General features: G+C 48.7%; 1 protein-coding gene across 1 annotated transcript in view; it reads right to left on the minus strand.

Annotated features, from left to right (window-relative positions):
- The window catches only part of ANKS6 (ankyrin repeat and sterile alpha motif domain containing 6), a 44,618-nt gene extending 27,129 nt beyond the window's left edge, over window positions 1-17,489 (minus strand). Inside the window, exons 1-7 of the mRNA XM_090274484.1 lie at window positions 17,084-17,489; window positions 9,354-9,856; window positions 5,244-5,288; window positions 4,359-4,563; window positions 2,898-3,004; window positions 1,956-2,104; window positions 513-711 (exon numbers count right to left, since the gene is read on the minus strand). Of these exons, the coding sequence (XP_090130610.1) occupies window positions 513-711; window positions 1,956-2,104; window positions 2,898-3,004; window positions 4,359-4,563; window positions 5,244-5,288; window positions 9,354-9,856; window positions 17,084-17,445 (1,570 nt within the window). The 5' untranslated portion in view covers window positions 17,446-17,489. The remainder of the gene's footprint in view (window positions 1-512; window positions 712-1,955; window positions 2,105-2,897; window positions 3,005-4,358; window positions 4,564-5,243; window positions 5,289-9,353; window positions 9,857-17,083) is intronic.
- Between the last annotated feature and the right edge of the window lie 4,659 nt (window positions 17,490-22,148).

Genomic DNA, 22,148 nt, shown 5'->3' on the forward strand with positions numbered 1-22,148 from the left:
TTGAGCTTTTCCATAAACCACTACCATGCTGGGTCAGACAGTGGGGCACCCAGTTCAATATTCTGTCTCAACAATGGTGCCAATGGAGCTGGTCTGGGGTGGGGAGTCTGTCAGAAGGGACATGATCCGACCGAGTTCCCTATCAGTGTGGGAATCTCCTTCAGCACCAGCAAAGTCATCCCACCTCTTGACTACCTCCAGTGTGTGGGGGGCTCGCTACCCTCCTCCCCCCAAGTAACTCATTCTATTTCAAAATACTTGCAGTGCCAGAGACCCATCACATTTGATGGGTGAGAAAAACCACCTGGTATCAATGGGCTCAGGTCCCTGAGCAGGGTGTGTGGGACAGGAGCCCAGGACTCTTGCCACTAGCTCTCCCATTCTACCATTCTTTGCCAGACCAGCCACTCTGCTCTACTGTCACATTCCAGCATCATCTCCCCTTTGACCTCAGCCCAGAGGATTTGGATCTGACCACTGGAAATTCTACCCCACCTGCAGCCTTTTCTCACCATTGTCTTTCATTGTGGGGGCCACATCGGGGAGCCCGGGGCGGTTTATCTTGTCCTGCGGGACGGCCCGCATTGTGGAGTCCAGTGCAGGCTCCGGCTCATCACAGAAGGGCAGCGGCTGGTTGCTGGATAGCCCACGGGGCAGAGTCTGCATCAGTTTGAGCTTCCGAAACCGATTGGACATTCGGTTCCACCAGGACTGCCAAGGAGATGCAGAGCAGAGGTCATGCACCGGGAAAACCCAGCCCGGAGTAGCTGCTGTACTTCACACTTGCTTCCCCTCCCCCCTCGGCCCACAGTAGGCATTACCAAGCAGCCACACCAAGCACCTCTTCCCGATAAGCCCTGGTTCTCTAAATCCTTCCTGACCCTGCCCTTAGGTGCCATTTCCAATAGGCTGGAGGTGGCAGTGAACCCTAATTGCTTCCCTTCGTCTAATCAATCTCCTCGTTGTACAGACTGAGACATGGAGACCCAGAAGGGACACCAAACACCTCCACATTGATCAGTGTAACTTCTTCCCCCCATCCCAGTGACAATGTGAGAGGTGTCAGCGTGTCCATACCAAGGCCCAGCCATCTTCTACTGTTGCTGATGCTCCCCCACCTAGAAGGAGGACAGTTGCTGCCTCATAACCCTGTGACAGCTCAGAGGTTACTGGCACAGCCCAAAGGAAGGCTGTGATGGCCTGACCTATGGACATGGCAGTGAGGACAGGGGTGAAGGGACCTCTGCAGGCAGCAAAGTGAGAAAGAATCCAGGGCCTCGACTGAGCCACCAACGTGAAAGGAACACCAAGTCCCAGACCTGCAGAGGTACCAGAACCTCAGACAGGATAGGGGAAAAGAAGTTCCACTTTAAACAAGTAGAGCAGATGGGGATAATGAGAGCTTCAAAGAAAGATACTAGGCTTGCAGTTGGAAATAAGCAACTGGAGGGTGGTTTTGGTGATTCCAGAAGAAGCTGATGGGGCCTGTGGACGGCAGGAAGATCCCAGAATGGCACCACCAGCAAACGTTCTGTACACTAAAGCAGAAGCTACAGACAGATGGCCTGGGTGGGAGCAGAGGTATTCAGTCTGACCAGCTCAGTACTACATCGTGCAGAAATTTAAAATATTCCCTTCACTTATAAATTGAATTTCCATATAAAAATCTGGATTTCTAGTTTCTTCGGAAAAAAGAAAAAAGAAATGGGACGATCTGGTAACATGGGCCCACATTCTTACAAAGCAGCCACTGATGGCACTAAGTGGTTACAATCACCCCAGTTTTCCCCAGGCCCCACCACTCCCTACTGCTCATCCTCATCTCACATCCCACCTCTGCCAGCTCACACCCCCTCACCCAGCCTAAACCAGCCCTGGGTTAACAGGAAGTAGAAGGCATCCCCCATCCCATGGACCTGGCTCTCTGAAGCTCCTTAAGACAGGAAAAGGCAAACCTTAAGCCCGCCTTTGTCATCGGGCAGCATTGGGACGCTCCAGGGCTGTCGGACCTTCGAGTAGGGCAGAGGTGGTGGGTGGTTGGGCCGGCCTTTGTCTTTATTCACCTGCATGCAGACAGATGCCAGCAGTCGAACAAGTTCCGTGTCTATGGGCACAAAAGGCAGTGTTTTACCTGCAAATATGTCTGCTGGGCTACGGGGAGTGGCCCCAAGATGACCCCCGTCAGCCCTGGAACTCAGCCCTGCAGCTCTGTCCAGTCTGTCCAGGATCAAGGTGTCAAAAAGGTGGCAAAAAGGCCAGTAGCACTGAACGCACTTAACCAGAAAGAAAAAACAGCTCTTCCAACAGGAAGGCAGTGGTGTGCTGTATTTAAAAAGTGCAGACTCTGCAGCCAGATGGCAGGGGTTCAAATTCTGCCTCTGTCACTCTTTGGCTGTGTGACTGCAGGTAAATTATGAAATGTCCCTGTGCCTATGTCAAGGGGGGGGGGGGCTCTAATACCCTCCACATAAAGGTATCTAAAGGATTAGTGGGAATTCCTGACCTATGATAAGCATGTAAGAAAAGCTAAGTATTATTAGTTATTATTAACTCAAGTAGGTTATTAAAAAGCAACAAACAAGGAGAATAAACTACTACAAACTATTAACAGTGCTTTTCTCTTGATGACTGTTCCTTTTTTCTCTCCAAGTATGCAACAATAAGAATGTGTTTCTTTGAAAATGTCAGGCAAAAACTTCACTTAAAAACGCACTCGGGGAAAAAACAACCTACTAGGGATAGACTGTTTTACTGGCAAAGGGAGTGGGGAGACGGGTGGGGTGCGAGGGAGGGAGAAGAAACGCAGTGAGAGGTGAGTGTGCCCAAGAGCCTGGTTATCAGGGTCCCAGCCAGAGAAAGGGACACTGGTTTAGAGCCCTTCTCCTGAAACAACGCACCAGGATCACTCAGCAGCATCACTAGGTCAAAGGCCGTGTACCCGTTCTTTGCTCGAAGAGTGACATCAGCCCCTTGGTTTAGCAGATATTTGACAATTTCCTTATTCCTGGGGAGGAAAGAAAGAGCCAGGTTAGACCCACAGCAAGCAAAAGCATGGCTTTGCTCCTGAGAAACAAGACCTGCTATTCACTATAGCGCCCCATCCCTGAGCGTGTATACAAAGGGTGTGGAAAGCAGCTAATCATCCCACACGCCTCGTCGCCTACCCCTGGGGCAGGTCAGACATGAAAGTGATGGAGATCAAAGCCTAAGTGCTCTTACCATTGAAAAAATGAACACTGAAGGCTCTGCCCGAAAACCGCTTGGCCAAGACTATATGCAGGCCCCCTACTCCTTCCTCCTGGATCAGGAACCCTGTACCATGTTTGAGGTGGAAGTATGAGGCTCATCAAGTAAGAAAACCACCACTTGGAGAAGGAGCAGGAAAATGCTACAATCACTTGAAATTTGGCAAGGAAGGAGCCCTAGTTTGGAATTAGACCACCTGCAGCTGCAAGGCTGTGTGAGATCCCTGCCTCTTGATCAGCCTCCTCCTCCTCCAAGGAGGGCTCCAGGAGGACAACCAGATGACAGTGAGAAGGGATTCCGAAGCCAGTCAATGCTGACATTTGTTCAAAAGGAGAAGGTTAGAGAGCCGTGGCTGCTGTGGCCTGCGAACCAAGTGTCGTTAGTTCGATTCCCAGTCAGGGCACATGACTATGTTGCATGTCAGGTCCCCCGTTGGGGGTGCGAGTGAGAGGCAACCACACAGTGATGTTTCTCTCCCTCTCCTTCTCCTTTCCCCTCTCTCTAAAAATAAACAAACAAATTATTAAAAAAAAAAAAAAAGGTGCCAAGAAATGGCTACTACTCAGGTGAATAGAGAAGGCATCTCCCCTTAGTTTTAATTGCTATAGAAATAACATTGTCTAGTAAAAAGAGGCAGGCATGCTGTGGGAGGAGAGCAAATGTCTGTTAAAAAAAAAAAAAAAAAAAGGAGAAGGTTAGAGTAAGTGTCATCACTGGATGCCTCTGAGAAGCCAATGACATGAATGGCCTGTGTTCATTTCCAATGGGGGCAGCTTAAGGAGGCCACCATGCATCAGTGTGCAAACCCCAAATGAACCAATCATCCCGTTCAACTGAAATCAACCTGCAAAAACTTAACTTTCTGCATAAAACGTTTCTGCTGCCTGGTTTTTCATGGCCACTGTGATGAGGTCACGGAAAATCTGGACATAGATGGGCTCCTGCAGGAAAGAAGGAGCCTGTACTTCTTTAATCTTTTTTTGCATGCCTCAATGTCTTTACAGCCCAGGGTTTATCTGAAGGTCTCAGGACCAGGAAGCCCCATTAAGAACCCTATCTCAGCCTGAGCATCCCATCAGCCTGGCCGCTGAGGGAATGGGGCTCGCACCGACCCGTGGTAGGTGGCCTGCATGAGGGCCGTCCAGCCATGCACGCTGTCCTGCTTGTCCACGTCAGCATGCCTCTCCACCAGCAGCTGCACAAGAGGCAGCTGCCCCATCACAGCTGCCAGCATCAGGGGGGTTGCCCCGTCCCCATTGACCAGGTTCACGTGGTTGGGGTCTTCGTCAGCAATCTCTTTGACCAGCTGGAAGTTTCCTGCAAACAGAAGCAGGGGCCCTAATGATCCATGGGCCTGGCCCTGCAGGTGTATGTATCCAGTGGGTTCATTTAACAAACATTTGCGGAGCCTGCCTCTGCACTGCTGCTGGGCACCATAGAGGCTCCAAAGATGAGTCGGAGGTAGCCCCCACTCCAAATCCCTTGGGCTATGAAGGACAGACAACCATATGAATAGCTTTGCTAAAAGAGAAGTGTTGGTGTCTTAAGAGGACAGAAGAAGGAAGCAGAGTAAGGGCAATGCCCATGCAGAGAACAGTTCATGCTTCACTAGGAGTTGAGGATCAGAAAGGGCTTCCTGGAGGCGGGGTCTGTAGCAGAAGAGGAAATTTTAGGTTAAACAGTCCTTCATCACAAAGAGACTGAAGTGGGTAGGTGGGCAGCCAGGTATTTCAGAGGTAGGGGAAAGCCAGGACCTAACCACAGGGTTTGTCTGGAGAGGCAGAGGAGCGTGGGAGAATAGGCTGGAATCTGCTTCTAAAGCACAGTAAAAGCTCCCAGGCCCCAGGGTCTGAGCCTTCCTGGGAGTCAAGAAACAGCAAAATGCCTGTTTTTTCCTCATATACTCTGGGTGGCCTTGAAGAGGACTACAAATATTAGGTCAGGAGAATGTGGCACTGCATACTTAAACATCGAAAAAGATTTTCTAAAGCACTTACCCATTTTCAATGCATGGAAAATATCAGGTCGCCTTTTCTCCTCATCTAGGTAAACAAAGATTTTAAAAGTTAAGCTCTGAAAGGTTTAACATCATAGAAAAGTCACAAGGGCGTAAAAACACAGTCTAGCTTTTAAAATTACCGGCTTTTCAGAAGCAACCTAATGGGAGACCTAAGTAACAGACAAATCCAGCAGCCCTCCTGGAAGGGTTATTATCAAAGAGTGTCCGAAAATGGTTCAGAGACAGATGTTGGGAAGTCCTTTGACCAAAATGACATGAATGAGCAGCGGGCTATTTCCTAATCCCACACTCAAAGTTTTTAGGCATTCCAGATTTTAGGATGTCCTGTCTTAGATATGATAGAAAAGCAGAGTCTTGGAAAAATCTGAATTCCTATGAAAATTTAAAAAAGACACAGTGAGCACTGGCTAGTGTGGCTCAGTGGATTGAGCACTGGCCTGTGAACCAAAGGGTCACTGGTTAGATTCCCAGTCAGGGCACATGACTGGGTTGTAAGCCAGGTCCCCAGTTAGGGGCGTGCAAGGGGCAACCAAACATTGATGTTTCTCTCCCTTTCTCCCTCCCTTCCCTTCTCTCTAAAAATAAATAAATAATATCTTTTTAAAAATAAAATAAATAACAAGACACAATGAGCCCTGGCCAGGTGGCTCACTTGGTGGGAGCATCATCTCATACACCAAAAGGTTGCAGGTTCGCTCCCTGGGAGACAACTGATCGATGTTTCTCTCTCACATCAATGTTTCCCTCTCTCTCTCCTTTCCTCTCTCTCTAAAATCAACAAACATATCCTTAGGCGAGGATTAAAAAAAAAAAAAGGAAACAATGATTCTTTTCTCCTAAAAACTAAATGGACAACCATGAGAAAATGCCAAAGTAGAGGATGATGAGAAGCTAAGCAGCTAGGCCCAGAGGACGGTCATAAACGTGGCCTCCAGAAGAGCCGATTTAATTTTTGCTTTCCTTCCCAACAAGAAGCAATCTGCATATGATTTGGAGAGTCATCCCTGCCCCAGACCTGCAGACACAGCTCCCTGTGGGCGACAACCCACCTGATGTGTTCACATGCTGGTCCTGGCAGCCCTGTCACTTGGCTGGTGCCGGACCCTCACTCCCCCTGCGTGCCCCCAAGGCTGGACCTTGCTGCACCCACCCAGCGCCAGCTGCTCCCTCATCTGCTCATCCATCACCTTCCTCCAAGCTTGGCTAGTGTGGACCCTGCTCCTGTCAGAAAGCAGACATCGTCAGGACCCATCCCCTCACTGGTGATAGGAGGCAGGACTTACTGCTGCCTTTGACCAGCTCCAGGTATGGAGCAGCTGCAGGAAGAAGCCAGGGGCTCTGGGCTAACCTCTGGTCCAGATCAGCATCTGTCCCCCCAGGACAGCTGGGAGGAAGCTGCAGCCCGACAGGAGGCATTGAGTCTAGGGTTAATGTGTCAGAATGAGTGCATGTGTCTAGAGCAATCTGTCTCCTCATGGCTAAAATGAGGATACCATGTTAATGTGGGGGCCACATGGTGGTTGCAGGGATCCATAAAACAGATGGGAAATGCGTCAGAAATGGTTAGATCCTTTTCAAAGAGCAATTTTTGTTACTTTTACTAGTCATGGGCACCCACCCCAGCAAGGGTAACTACTTAACTTCAGGGTAGTTCAAGGAAGTACAGACACAGAACCGAGTGTCTGATTCTGCCTCTAAAATACTAGTATGAAACAAATCTGCATCTTCGTTTTAGTAAGTAAGTTATGTTCCTTTAAGTGTTTCAGACTAATTCGCTATGGGCTAGCACCCTCTCATGCCAATACCCTTTGACAGAAAAGAGCAGTGTCACCTGGCTTTAGTGTTGGTTGCTAAGCAACCGTGTGGTACAAATGAATCACTGACAGTCTAGCCTGACCCCAGGAGGCTGGGTCAGCTGTGCCCCTGATGCCAAGTGGCCCTGGGCTGGTCCCATCCTCACTCCGGGCTCCAGTTTTTGCACTGATTTCAGAGCAGATCTGGGGACTCAGCCCCAGAAACCACCACCATGGGGGTGGAGAGGGCGTCACAATGACAGTTGTAGCCTCCAAGGTAGCCTGCTACAGCTAATTCAAGGGAGAGACCCAGGGCTCCCTAAGTCCCCAGTGGGGTGAATTCCCTGGCATCTCACAAAAAGAGATGAGGGCTACTATTATTTATTTAATAGCCTGTCATTATTAGTAACACAGCCTTGGCCACTGCTGATGTCCTACCTGAAGATGGCCACCTGACCTCCAGCCTGCATCGCCCCCACTCCGCCACCCTCTAAACCCTCTGCCTTGCCCCCCACGGCACTCACCACCTACTGTGCTATGTAACTTATTTTATTTAATAGGCTATTCCCTGTTTATTGCCAATGTTCTCAAGGGCAGGGCCTGGATCTGATTTGCTCATTGACGAATCCCATGTACTGAGAGAAGTGCCTGGTACATTGGAGGCACTCAATAAATATTTGTAGAATAACTAAACGGATGAATGGTCAATAAAACCCTATTATAATAGCTTCCATGTACTGAATGCTAGCTATGTGCCAGGCGCTGGATACACATTTAAAGGCACTATCTTACTCTCGCTCACAGATCCTTACATGGTAAGTGTCTTTATTACAATGGCTTTATGCAAGAGAATACCGAAGTCCTGAAGGGACAATGAACAGGCCCAAGGCCACCCAGCCACAAAGTGAAGAACCAGCCTTCACTTGGGGCCTGCGAGGCAGGGACGTCTGTGCTTAAGAGCCACGATCTCATCCTGTCAAATATGACAACAGTAACAGGAGTAATGGCAGCTGCCAATACCTCTCTAGCCTTCCTCTGGGCCAGGTGACCTCACCTAGTCCTCATTGGAGTCCTGTGAGGCGGTGCTACTCCTGTCCCCCATTTATGGACAACAGAACAGGAGCTTGGGGAATTCGGGCAACGACCCAAGGTCCCTCCACTGGTCTTTTCTTCAGATTTTCACTTTCAGTCCTAGACGCTTATACATTGCCACCCATCTTTTCTTTATTTTAAGAGCACAATTCTTTTTTTTTTTTTTTTTTTATCCTTACCCAAGGATATGTTCATTGATTTTGGAGAGAGAAATGAGAGGAAAGGAGAGGGGAGAAGGGGAGAGAGGGAGAGAGGAACATCTATCGGTTGCCTCCTATATATATGCACCTGACCAGGGATCAAACCTGCAACCTTTTGGTGAACGGGACAATGCTCCTACCAAGTGAGCACCTGGCCATGGCTGCAGCCCATCTTTATAGCTCGAGATGCATGTCACTGAAGTCATACCCACCACAGAAAGAGGGTACTGAGGCTGTGTGTGACATTGCATTTCATGGCTCTACCGAACAGGATGAACTAGAAGTTTTGAATGCAATGTGTCTTGTGGCAGATTTGCTAAGGATTGTTTAGACAGCCCTTTAAATGCCAGAAACATGGCAAAAAGAAACAGGACACTTTATTAGATGTTGAAAACCTTCAAAAGTGGGCTGAATTTTATGTGAACTAGTCTTTGGGGACTGATCACAGATGAGGTCAAGCACATTGTTCCAGAGCAGCGGTTGGCAAACTACAATCCAAAGGCCACACCTGACCTGCTGCCTGTTTTGGTAACTACAGTTTTATTGGAACATAGCCACACCCACTCATTTACATATCACTATGGCTGCTTTCACCCTGGCAGAATTGAGTGGTTACAACAGAGACTATATGGCCCACGAGGTCTAAAATATTTATCAGCTGGACCTTTACTAGAAAAAAGTTTACTAACCCTGTTCTTAAAGGATCCCAGAACTACCTGCATCAGAATCACCTGGTTAGGGAGGAGGGACCTCACTACGCAGGTTTCCAGGCTCTTCCCAGAGCTACCATATCTCTCTCTGGAGGGTAGGCCAGAAACGTTGCATGTAACAGGCACTCCCAACTGGATTTTACACACAGCACATCTTAAGTACCACTGCTCTGCAGGCTGGATGCTGATTTCTGCACGCCCTTCGTCAATCCTCAGCTTCAGCCATTTAAACACAATTTGGGGTCCTCTGTGAAGCCATGGTGGGGGGTAGGGTGAGGAGAAGCAGCCTGACCTGTCTTGGGCCTGACGGTGGTCAATGGGTCCAGGTAATCTGCAAGGTCCCTGTGCTTGCGGTCAAGTGCAACCTCGAAGGCAGTCTTCTCCAGCACGCTGAGGTGGTCGGGGTTGGCCCCCTTCTCTACCAGCTGCTGGACCATGCCAAGCCTTCCAATTAACGCTGCCAGCATCAGCGGACTCCAGCCCACGGTTCGTGCCATGTGGTTGGGGTCGGCACCCCACTCCAGCAGCAGACGCACCACAGCCTCATGCCCGTGCTGGATGGCAGCCATCAGGGCTGTGATGTCCAGCAGCTCATCCCTGCTGTCCCCTGCCCCCAGCTGCTCGCCTGAGGGGTTGTGATGGTCCACGAAGGCACCAGCTTCCAGGAGCAGCTTCACCACACCCAGGTGGCCACCCCGAGAAGCCACAGTGAGCACACTGGCCCCCAGCCGGTTCTGGGCATTGACGTCGGCCCCGTGATCCAAAAGCAGGTGTGCCACGCTCACATGCCCAAATCTGCCAGGAAGATGGAGAATCAGTGGCACTAAACATGGGGCACTGATAAGGAAATACTTATTTAATGCTCATCTGTCATTAAGTCATAGCACAGCTGCTTATAATGACAGGCCTTCTTCTGGTGCCGGCCCTGCGTGTGCACCACCACTAAGGTGAGTGTCTGCCCTGCCTAAGTCTGAACCCAGTTCTGCCGTCCACTAACTGCATGACTTGAGAAAGAACCTTAACTTCTTCGTGCCTTCATTTCCTCATCTGTCAAATGAGATATAATTGTATTGACTTCAAGGGAATGTTAAGGATTGAGTGAATATACCTAAATAGATAATAAATATATAATTATTCAATCACCTATAACAGTGCTTGGCCAGAGGAAGCACCGCATACATGTTAGCTATTATCATCATAATCACCTTACATTATGCAACATGCCAAGGTTGCCCAGCTGGTAGGGAGCTGTGTCAGGCTCGGAACCCAGGTCTGTCCGAATCCTGCTGCCCTCCTTCCTTCCGCTACACCACCCTGCCTCCCACATCTTGGAAAGGTCGTTTTATTCTGTTTTGCAGCCTGGTAATCTGTCTCTCTGCTTAGGCTGATCTCCCGTGGGCAGGGCTCACGTATGACTCATGTCTACCCTTCCCCTCCCCACATGTACACACAGACAAGGTCCTTCTAGATGGGAGGCGCTGGACCCCATGCCAAGAGGTGTGGCAAGGCTGTGGTCAGGAGAAAGGCTCTTAGGTCTCGCAGGAGGCCTGCTGCCACCTGCTGGCAGGAATGTCCACTGCCAGAGGGTTAGAGTTGGGCCTTGGGCCAGACCCCCCTCCGTGAAGCTCCAGCGAAGGCCCTTATGGGACACTGGGGAGACAAACAAGTGCCCACTAACTCTCTATAACACCAGAAAGAGGAAAACAGATGCCTCTTCTCTGCAAAGTCACTCCCTTCTTTTGCCGCCAGAGGGCAAAAATGTTCTGATTTACAGGGCTTGTGGCTGGCACACTCTTTCTGGGCTCAGAGCTGTGTCAGAGCTGGAAGAGGCCTGGGCTAACAAGGAAAGAATGGCAAGAAGAGAGGGACCCGCTTTGCCAAGAGCATAATGCCTGCATACCGTCTGCATCTGCAAGGCAGTTTTTTGAGTCTCTGTGCACTTCTACTTTCCGGGAGTGGGTTTTGTAGCTCAGTTAAACCTGGTGCTTCCCAACTCCCTCTAGAGGCACAGTCAAGGCTGAACTCTGGTCTGAACTTACACATACCTGCTGGGACATGAACCTTAACAGCACCAGATCACCTCAGCCTACAGAGCACTGCCCACAGAACGAGAGCTCGGTGAGCTGGCTCCTCCAGCTACAGGGGGATGGGGCTGGTCTGCCCCTCCTTGAAGAGCAGAGGCAGGGGCACGTCAGACTGAAATAAACTTGACGGCAGAAAGCTACAACCCTAACCTGCCTCTCTGCTTCCAGTGTTGTTCCTTCCTGCCCATCCTCCACGACATTCCCAAAACCTAACATGATAGTCCCAAACCCTAAATCTGATGGCCACTTCCCACGGCCCAAAGGCTTGCTGACCCTCAACCTCCTCTCCTCCCAACTCCCATGTAGTACCCTCCAGCCATGCTCACCAATTATCGGGTTGGCCAAAAAGCTCATTTAGTTTTTTCTGTGGCTGTAGTAATGCTTAGTTGTTTTTAACTTCATCTGAAACAATTCTGCTAGACTGTTATTGTGGCAGTTGTCACATCAGCATGCATTTGAAAAATACTTATCAAAATTGGTGAATTGTTGTCCGGCCATTTTAATATGGAAGAAACTAGAAGGGAATATACAATACACTTGGTGTACTATATTTTTCATGAAAGGTAAAAACGCAACTAAAACACAGAAAAAGATTTGTGCAGTGTATGGAAAAGGTGCTGTGACTGATCGAATGTGTCACAGTGATTTGAGAAGTTTATTGGTACTATTGACATTGTGGCCAAATAATTCTTTGCTGTGGGGCTGTCTTATGCACTGGAAAATGGTTAGCAGCACCCTTGACCTCAATCCACTAGAAGCCAATAGCAGGAGATAGACTACATACTCAAGATATCCAAATCAATCAAGTTACTGGTGAAAATAAAAAATGTGTCTTTTATTTTACAGAAAAAACTAAATGGGCTTTTTGGCCAGCCCAATATTAGGCTCTCTACAGACAGGACTGGGTGGCTGACCCATAGTGTACAGGGCTCAGTAAATTTTGTCAAATAAATGGGTGAGTGGATGACTGAATGACTGACTGGCATAACTGCATAGCATACAGTCCAGAGTTGGGCAATGGGAATGAATGAAGAACTGGCACATCCTCTGCTGGAGTAGAAAATTTAAAAGATTATACTATTTATTTAACAAGCATGAGATAAAATCTAGTATAATTCTAAATGGCAGATTATAAGGTACTGTCCCATTTTTATCTCATTTGATCTTAATAAACTCTGAGAGAAACTGCCCATGTCACAGATGCGGAAATCAGGATTAGAATAGAAAACAATAATCCAGAAATTAGAAAGTGACAAAGTCAAAACTTGAACTTAGGCCCTAAAATCCCAAGCCCACTCTTCTGGTATAGCACATGTTTGCAGAGGAAGAAGAGGGCTGAATTTCAGTAGAAATGCTGACATTTGGAAAGCTTTCTGAACTCATGGGGTAGCCCAACAGTCACTCAACAGGCTGAAACTATACAAGGATTCAATAAAGGCAGAGATAATTTTGTGGATGCTAAGTTTCTAACAGGTAATTACTGAAGATAGGGAAGCTGGGGCTTTCTAAACAGATGCTATGATTACCAATTAATTTCTGGAACTAACACCTGTGTTTAAGGACCTGGCACACCCTCCCACCACTCAAAGCACTAGCTGGGAAGTCCAGCTCTGCCACACTGGCAGGGGGAGAAATGAAAGGCAGGAGACAGAAAGAGGCCAACCTGTCTTTTTAGCATCACGTAAATTTGGTGAGTAGCTTCTTGTGGCCAACACCTGGCAGAAAATGGTCAGTCACAGGATACATGGCTGAGAGCAGGGGCTAGAACACCTGCCTGGGGGTGTCCATGTAACCCTGCCACTTACTCACTGTGTTGTCTTGGGCAAGTTACTTAACTTCTCTGAGCCTCAAGTCCTCATCGGTAAAATGGGGAAGACAGTAGTATCTACTTTTTAAGGTTTTGTGTGAATTGAATAAGTTAATTCATTTAAAGCACTTAGCACAATTCCTGACACAAGGAAGTGCTCAATAAAGGTTAGAATTTTAAGAATAGGAAAAAACAAACAAACATGAATGTAGCCATTTCTGATACCAGGACATCCACAAGAGACCAACTACAGTCCAAGCACAGAGCTTCGGATAGCCTGGTCTGATCCAATGATGAGCTTTGGAACATAAAAAGCCAGGAGGATGTCAGGTGCTCTCTTCCACTGAGAAGGGGAGCTGCCTGGACCACTGTAGTGAGGCACTCTGAGGGGCAGCTAAATTCAGGGAGGAAGAACACAGCTGGAACATGTTGGCATAGGGCCATGCATTTGCCTATCCTGATGTGAGGGACAGACACACCATCTATCCTTCGGAAAGTCTCCCATACATATTATTCCTCAGCCTATGGAGTAGGCAGCAGAAAGCTAGAGCACAACCCAACGTGGACAGAGGTAATAACTGAGTACAGACTGTCAGTATCATCAGCTGACAGACAAGACATTTTAAAGCACCCAGGCCCTGTCTTGGTCAATTCTAATCCTCTCATAGGACTGTAATATTCTACCATATTCTCATAGGAGTAAATCAGAGAGTATGTCATACGTACTGCTCCCAAAGCAGCACCAGTAATATAAATGAAGGAATAAAGAAGAATGTAATTAATCCAGAGCCTCTTGATTTGCAAGTGACAAAATCAGGACACTTGTACCACAACTTCCAGAAAACAGTGGCACGTTGTAGAGAAGAAGGAAAGTTCTCTAAAAAATGTTCAAGTATTAGTTAACAGAGTTTAGGTTAATTCTTCTGAGTCTCCTGCTCCATCAAGAATAATAGGAATTAACTAGATGAAATTAATCAAATGACTGACCATCCTGCAGAACTTGGTTTATAGCAAAAACTGGTGATCGGGAGTCTCTGAGACACCTTGCAGTCACAAACCTTACTCAGCAAGGCACCCAAGGGCTCATTAAAGGCCCCTCTGCGCTGGGTGGGAGTTCAGAAGTGAGGCATACCAGTGGCTCCCAAACCTACCACATGGCAAAATCACTAGGGAACCTCTTCTCACACAGAGTCCCTGTCCCTCTCTCCCTCCCCACCAGGTCTTCTGAATCACAGTCCCCAGAAAGGGAACTCAGGCATCTGATTTGGAAAGGCATCCAGGTGATGGTGATTGTGATGTGTGGCAGGTCTGTGCGCCACTGGGGAAGGGGACCAGCTCTGACATGGGGTGGTGGGGACTACTGCAGGGCACCCCCTGCTGCTGAGAGACCAGATAACAGGAAGGGTATCATGGCAGCTTCCCACCCACCAGAAGCTAAGCTGGAAGGAAGAGGGGGGCTTCATTGAGAGTAGAAGGGCCTTCCTGTATGTGGTTATGGTGAGAGCTCTGTAGTTGGACTTCCCAAATCTGCTGACTAGCCATATACTCATGAGCAAATTTTATAATCTCAGATTCTCATCTGAAAAGTGGAGATAATATTCTTGGCACAGAATAAATGCTCAAGAAATGTTAAACCCTCTCCTCTCCATTCCCCGCCCACCCCCACCCCCCCCCAAAAAAACACAGAAAAACACAGCAAAAGTTTTCATCTTGGCCTGATTTTAGGTTTAGATTAGGAAGTTTAGTCTATATCCTAAACTAAGCTTAGTTTAGGAAGCCCGGTGAGGTGAGCAGAAGAGAGAATTTGGGGAGCGGCCTGAAGGTGCGAGTCTCAAATGCCATGACACTGAGGGCTCTTACCAGGGGAGCTATCACAGGAGAGGCACAACCAAACATTCATTTCAGAAGGATCTGGAAACTCTGTAGAGGATGGGTGGAGGAAGGGAGAGCAGTAGAAGGCCCCAACAAAGGTGTGGCCTGGACTAAGGCAGAGGGGAAGGAGAGAGGGTGTGGACTGGAAATAGAGTATGGCAGAGACAGTGAGCAGACTTGGTCATAGCACAGACAGGTACCAAGGCTTAGGATTTACCTGATACTTTAACACCTGGAAGAGTGGATGGCACTAAGAGAGGCAGGGAATGCGGAAGAAAGGTGGATCACCCCAAAGGCTCTATGGTCACCCGAGACAGCTCCGGGTAAGAAATCAGGTGCCTTAACACAAAGGGTCCCAACACGCAGGTAAGAGCATAGAACACTGAACTGCCCGTGTGAACAGGCATGCATTCCCTAACTGGGATGTATTTCCAACGTGTGTTTGTAGATTGGTGGAAATAAATGCCCAAGGGCAGGGGAACGGTTAAGCAAATCACAGCACTGTCCCATCAACAGAATATTACACAGCAGTTGAAAACGATATATTTGAAAATAACGCAGAATAAAAATTTTCCAGCAATACAAATTAATTAGAACAACTGGATAACACTTGGAAGAGAACTCAAAGAAATATCAACCGCATTATGGCTAAGAACATTGTGTTTTCAGTGCCTTTAAGAAAAATAAACAGCTCATACACATGGAAAGATGCTTTACTTCACTCAATTCAACAAATGCAAATCTCAGCTACATTCTAAGACAGATGTTTCACCCATCAGACACAAAAATCCAAAAATTTGCTAACACACTGTGGGCAAGGCTGTTGTAAAATATGCACTCACATACACAGCTGCTAGGAGAGTAAACTGGGGCAACTGGAGTGGCGGGCAGAATAATAGGCTCCCAAGGATGTTCACATCCTAATCTCTAGAACCGAGGTCAGGTTTCATGGCAAAGGGGACATTAAGGTTGCAGACAGAATTACTAGTCATTAGGGTTGCTCATCAGCTGATCCCGAGAGGGGGAGTATCCTAGATTATCTAGGTGGGCCCAACAGAGTCACAAGGGTCCTTGAAATGTAGACGAGGGAGCAGAAGAGCCTGAGTTAGAAGATGTGAGGACAGAAACTGCTGACTTTGTGGAAAGTTGTTACAGCAGCCCGAGGAAACTAATACACCTGTATGGGAAGCAATGTGATAATATCCATCAAAATTACAAGTGAGCTGCATTCCCTTCGTGGGAAACTTCTGCAAGAAACTGAGGGGTTGGGGGACCTATGTAGATGGCTGACAGGTCTAAGAGATGTCACTGTGTACCAGAGTTTCTTTATACTGTACCTGTCATCCTGCTTCTTGAGTGCATCTCAAACTCATCTCTCTGCTCTCTGACTGCTGTCTCTGCTCTGCTCTTCTCCATGCTACCATCACCTCTTCCTAGACCACTGAAATTTCTTCCTATCCAGCCTTTACGGCTCTAGCCCACCCCTTCAATCCGTCCTCACACTGCTGTGAAAGTGACTTTCCAGAACAATCTGATTCTGTCACTCACTCTGCCTAGAACCTTCCATGACTCCCCAGCGCCCTTAGGATAGCTAACCTTTCTCAGCCCTGCCTCCTGGCATCTGCTTCCTCCTCTCCCTCTACTCTCAACCCTCTCCTGCAATAACATCTTTCTAACACTCCTATCATCGCTTTATGTTCACTTTTGCTTCTCCTATCACCTGGTTCTCACCTCCCACTTTTTCCGTCCTGGTTAATTCTTAGCCATCTTCAGGTCTGCACTTGAATATCTGCATCGTCCTTACCAGAAACCTTCTTCCCACTCCCCCAAACCCGGTCTGCTACTCCCAGAGCTCCCTGAACTTTCCCCATCAAGCCCGTTCTCTTGTCCGGCCTACACACTGGCATGTGAGCTGCTCCCAATGGGGACTTTACGTGGGTCCCACAGTATCCCCATCACCAAGCTAGGATGTGTAGGGAGGTTCTTAGGAAACCCTTGTTGCAAGAAGGAATGAATGAGCACCACTAAGACTGAGTCTCTAAGATTCAACTCGCAGTGTAGATTCTGTTTTGAAAAGCCAGTGGTTCTAGCTTCCACTTCTCGTAGCATCCCCAAACTGCTCAAAGTTTACCATTCCAACTCTCCCGAACGAGTCCTTGACTCTTTACCTCCCGGGGCGTCTGCGGGGGTCTGCGGGCTGGTTTGGCCTCCTGACCCCGGGGACCTCTGGACACCACTCCCAGAGCCCCGTCCCCTCACCTGGCCGCCTGCATGAGCGCACTCCAGCCGTAGTGGTTGCGGCTGTTGACCGAGGCGCCGCGGCGCAGCAGGAAACGCACCAGCGGCTCGTGGCCCCCGGCCGCCGCGAACTGCAGCGCCGTGTTGCCTGCCTCGTCCGAGCAGTCCACAGGCACCGGCGCTCCGGCCGCGGCCGCCGCAGCCGCCGCCCCGGGCCCGGCCGCCTCGGCCCCCGCTGGCTCCGAGCCTGCCTCAAGCTCCGCGCCGCGCTCCGCTGGTTCCGCCGCCCCCGGCTCCAACAGCCGCCGCGCCGTCTCTGTGTCGCCTTGGTCGCAGGCGCGCAGCAGCAGCTGGAAGGCCGGCGGCAGCCCGCCTTCGCCCATCGCGGCCCGCGGCCCACCACCCGCGCCCTTCTGCCCCGCCGGCAGCGCCAGCTCCTCCCCCGGATACCGCGCGCTGGCGCCCCCTTCCGCCCGCCTGCGCGCCTACTGTGTGCGGGACACACGCGCTGGGGTCCAGGTCGCGTCTCTGCCGCCTGGGCGACCGGACCGCGGGTTCCGGGAAACTCTGGGCAGCGTCCGAGGCCCCAGCTCGCAGGTCCACCTTTGCCTTCCCGCGCCTGCTCGTGGCCCTCCCCGCGGTTCTAGAGACTTCCTGCCTTGTGCGGAGGTCGGAGCGGCTCTCCAGCCTTCCTGACGCTGCCAGCGCTGGACTGCTGGGCCCAGGACTGAGTCGAGCGCCGCGCTGGCCTGGCCAGCGGCGCTTCCAAAATAGTTATTGACTAAAGTAGAGAACGGATGGATCCACTCTGTCCCCACAGAAGGTCCTAAGGACCCTTAGTTTCAATCCTTAGCTGGGCCGGGTCGTTAGGGCTACAAGTGCCTTCGGTACCTTTCTCTTAATCGGTGTCTCTAGAATCAGCAACATCCGGGGCATTTTACACATGCAAATTTTCTGACTTCCCCCAGACCTACTGAACTAAAAGCTGTGTGTGGAGCCCCCACCCCCCACGTGTGTTTTAACAAGCCCTACAGGTAATTCTGATGCATGCTAAAGTCTGAGATCCTGTAAGATCTGGTTCTGTATACGGTAAGATAACCATAGCGGTCCTGTCAGCCACCAGATGATCACCCCCAATTTACAGAGGAGGCAGCTGAGGCTTAAAGAGGTTGTACCTTGCTGAAGGCCACATGACTCCTGCGGGAGAGCTGGGACTAGAACCCAGGTCTTCTGATATCTAGTCCAATTTTCTTTATGTTCTCAACTAGTATTGAATACCTATTACATGCCACGTATTATTCTAGGCGCTGGAAAAGCTGTCGGGAACACAATAAACTCTCTTCCTTCCTGGACCTGACAGTGGAAAGAGAGGCTGTAAATACATGAACAAGTAAGGCATGGGGATTAGCAACAAGTGCTCTTCAAACAATAAATAGGACATAAGAAATCCAAGTCAACAGGACAGAGGATGAGATGTTATTTTATAATGGGATGGGTAGAGAAAGTGTCACTGAGAATGTGACATTTGCACAGAGACCTGAAGGAATTGAGAAGGTGAGCCATGTTGACATTTGAGGACAGTGCAATCCAGGCAGAGGGAAAGAGAAAAATTCTAACAAGAGCGGCCCTGCCTGCAAATTGCTGATGCCTTCTGCTCATCGTGATAACGTTAACATTCTGATAGATGGTGATTGTTTTCCATAGATTGTGAGCTGCGGCCCCAAAGCCTAGCAATAGGCCAGGCATACAGCAGGTGCTCAGAGCATGACTGTTGAATGACTCAGTGTCATATATGTAGAGTTATAATAGAGGACAAAACTTGATGAGGGTGTGAGGAAGGAATAGGAGTTACCACATCAGCAGATCAAAGAAGACAGTAATGTCCTTAGGATCTGGGCCAAAAGGGCTGGAAAAAAGGTCTAGACAAACGGTAAAATAAGGAAAATCCTCAAAAGTACATGAGACTCAGACTGCAAAACACTTCAGTGCCAGGATAAAGACAGTGGGATTTATTTTGTGAGTAATGGGGAGCCATGAAAAGTGTTTGAGCAGATGAGTTACAGGGATAGAGCAAATCACTTAGGCCCAGTGTTGGAGCTAATACACGATCACCCGTTCCCAGACTTGGATCCATTTGCTACAATAGAGATGAAGATGGCTTCCTTTTGAAGGTTTAATGAATGGGCTCACGCTATGCATGCTGTTCTGAATCTTGTAGGTTTTTTTAAAATATACTTTATTGTTTATGCTATTACAGTTGTCCCAATTTCTTTTCCCTTTGTTCCCCTCCACCCAATGACCCCCTCCTTCTAGTTGTCACCCCCCCTTAGTCCATGCCCATTGGTTGTGCATGTAGTTCTTCTCAACATCTTCCTATCTACTCCACTGCCTCCTACTATGCTTCTTAATTCCTGTACCATCTCCCTCCCTTTCCCCCCACCCCCTCCCCACTGACCTCCCCCCAAAATGTTCCCCATACCTATAATTCTTTTCCCACTCTTGTTGCGTACTTAGTTTGCCTTTGTTTCAATTCCCTAGCTTCTGTTGTTGGGTGTTGTGATACAGTTTTCATCTTAATGTTCATAGTTTTGATCCTCCTCCTAAACAAGTCCCTTTAACATCTCATATAACAGTAGTTTGCATCTAATGAACTCTTTCAGTTTGACTTTGTCCTGGAAGCACTTTCTCTACCCTTCTATTCTGAATGACAGCTTCGCTGGATAGAGTAATCGTGGTTGTAGGTTTTTGCTTTTCATTACTTTGAATATTTCTTGCCAGTCCCTTCTCGCCTGCAGAGTTTCTTTTGAGAAATCAGCTGAGAGTCTTGTTGGGACCCCTTTGTATGTAATTCTCTTCTTCTCTCTTGCTGCTTTTAAGATTCTCTGTTTATCCTTAAGTTTTGACATTTTGATTATAATGTGTATTGGTGTGGTTCTCCCTGGGTCCAGTTTTTTTGGAACTCTGTGCTTCCTGGACCTGTAAGTCTATTTCCTTCCCCAAGTTAGGGAAGTTCTGCTTTGTTATTTTTTCCCATAATTTTTCCATTTCTAGTTCTTCTTCTTCACCTTCTGGTAACCCTATGATTTGGATGTTGGCCCACTTATAGCTGTCCCATAGGTTTCTGAGCCTCTCCTCATGTTCCTCACTTCTTGTTTCCCCTTTCTGCACTGGTTGGCTGTTCCTTCCCTATGTTCCAATTTGTCAATTTGATCCCTGGTTTTCTTTCCCTCACCACTAGTTTTGTATGTGTTTTTGTTCATTTCAGCAGGACTAGCCTTCATTCCTTTTTCATCTTGTTTAAGATCTGCTCTTAGGTCTGTAAGCGCTTTTATAACCAAAGCTCTGAACTGTGCCTCTGAAAGATTTCCTATCTGCTGCTTCGTTAATTAGAAATTTGCTCGCTGGTCATCTGTGTCACCGGGATCTCTATCATGATCTGTGTAATCCTGACCGTTTTGTGTTTACCTTTGCTTCCTGGGCAGGGCTGTCACTCCTCCTACGCTATAGGGGGCAGAGCACTATGCACTCGTCACAACCAGGTGACCCGTCTCACCACGCTGTGGTGTTTTCTATGGGGGGGTAGGGGTCCAAGATGGATTCCTGCTGTTCACTCTCCACTGAGAGACCGGGAGCCTCCTCCTCCGTCCCCACCCCCTCTGGACCTCACAGTCCAAGGCAATAGAGGTCTGCCTTCCCCGGCTTTGGAATCGCAAGTGACGGGTCTGGTCTGCAGCGAGGGGTGCTCCCCAAGTGCTTCTCGCCTCCCCTTAAATAAGGGTGTCTGTGCTTACTGCTGTCCTGCTGTGGACAGCACAGCTTGAACTCTCCTCCCTGGCTTTGCCCCTCCTACCTGTCCGGACGAGCAGCACGTCTTTATAACTTCATATGTTGGGCTTCCACTTATTTTCTGGTACTTCTGGTTATTTCTGGTTTTGCGGTTGTTGTATTCCTTCTTAGTTGTGGAGGGAGATGGATCGTGTCAGTCTAGGCCTCCATCTTGGCTGGAGGTCTCCTGTGTTTGTTTGCCTTCACGTCCCAGGCAGAGCTATCACTCCTGTTATGTTGTAAGGGGCGGAGCCTTAGGGACTCGTCAGTAATGGGAGACCTGTTTCACCATGTTGTGGCGCTGTATGTGGGGGAGGGGTCTGAGAAGGAACAATGCCCCTTGCCCACCACTCGCCCCTTTTCCAGGCACTTCTCCCACTTCTGCACTGGACTCATGCCCCTCTAGCTGCTGCCCTGGCCGTCGTTCCCAGAGTGGGTGGGTCTGCAAATGTTCTAGGGGCCCTTTAAACAAGCGGACTCTGCTGAGAGACCTGCAGTTTCTGCCTCCATCTCAACCCCCACTGGTTTGCACAGTCAGAAGCAATGAGGCTTGATTTTTCCCGGTGCTGGGACCGTGAGCTGTGCAGTCTGGTGATCTGGGAATGCTTCCCAGGTGCCCTCCTGACTTTAAAATGTGTGACTGTGCTTTCCGCCAGCCTGCTGCTGTTGACACTGCTGCCACCACCACCAGCCTGTGTCCTCTCTGCCCTGGCTCTGCCCCTCCTACCTGTCTGGATGAGTGTTTCTTTTTTATATCTTTGTTTGCTGGACTTCCATGCACTTTGGTTTTCTGGAACTTCTGGTTGTTTCTAGTTTTGAGGTAGTTGTATTCCTTCTTAGTTGTGGAGGGAGATGCAGCATGTCTTTCTACACCTCCATCTTGGCCGGAAGTCTCTTGTGGGGTTTTTTTCCATTTAACAAATTGTTTGAGCATCTTCCCATGTAAGTGAATATAGAGCTACTGCATCCTTTCTAATGATTGCATGTAACACCATTATGCAGATATACCATAATTTAATCATTTTTAATGATGCACAATTAGCTTGTTTCCAGTTTTCTGTTATTATAAAAAAAAATCTTGCATTGAACAATGTTTGTAGCAGTCAAGGTCCCAGTAGGACACAGATGGCACACTTGCTGAGGAAGTGAGGAACATTTACTAAAGGACTAATTCCAGAAGCATGGGCCAGGTTTACTAAGAGCCACAAGGGTTAATGATATGGTTACCATTCTGATAGGGGGTGATTGGTTTCCATAGATT

This window comes from Furipterus horrens, unplaced genomic scaffold (assembly GCF_987537825.1).
Source record: "Furipterus horrens unplaced genomic scaffold, mFurHor1.1.pri manual_scaffold_4, whole genome shotgun sequence".
Lineage (NCBI taxonomy): Eukaryota > Metazoa > Chordata > Mammalia > Chiroptera > Furipteridae > Furipterus > Furipterus horrens.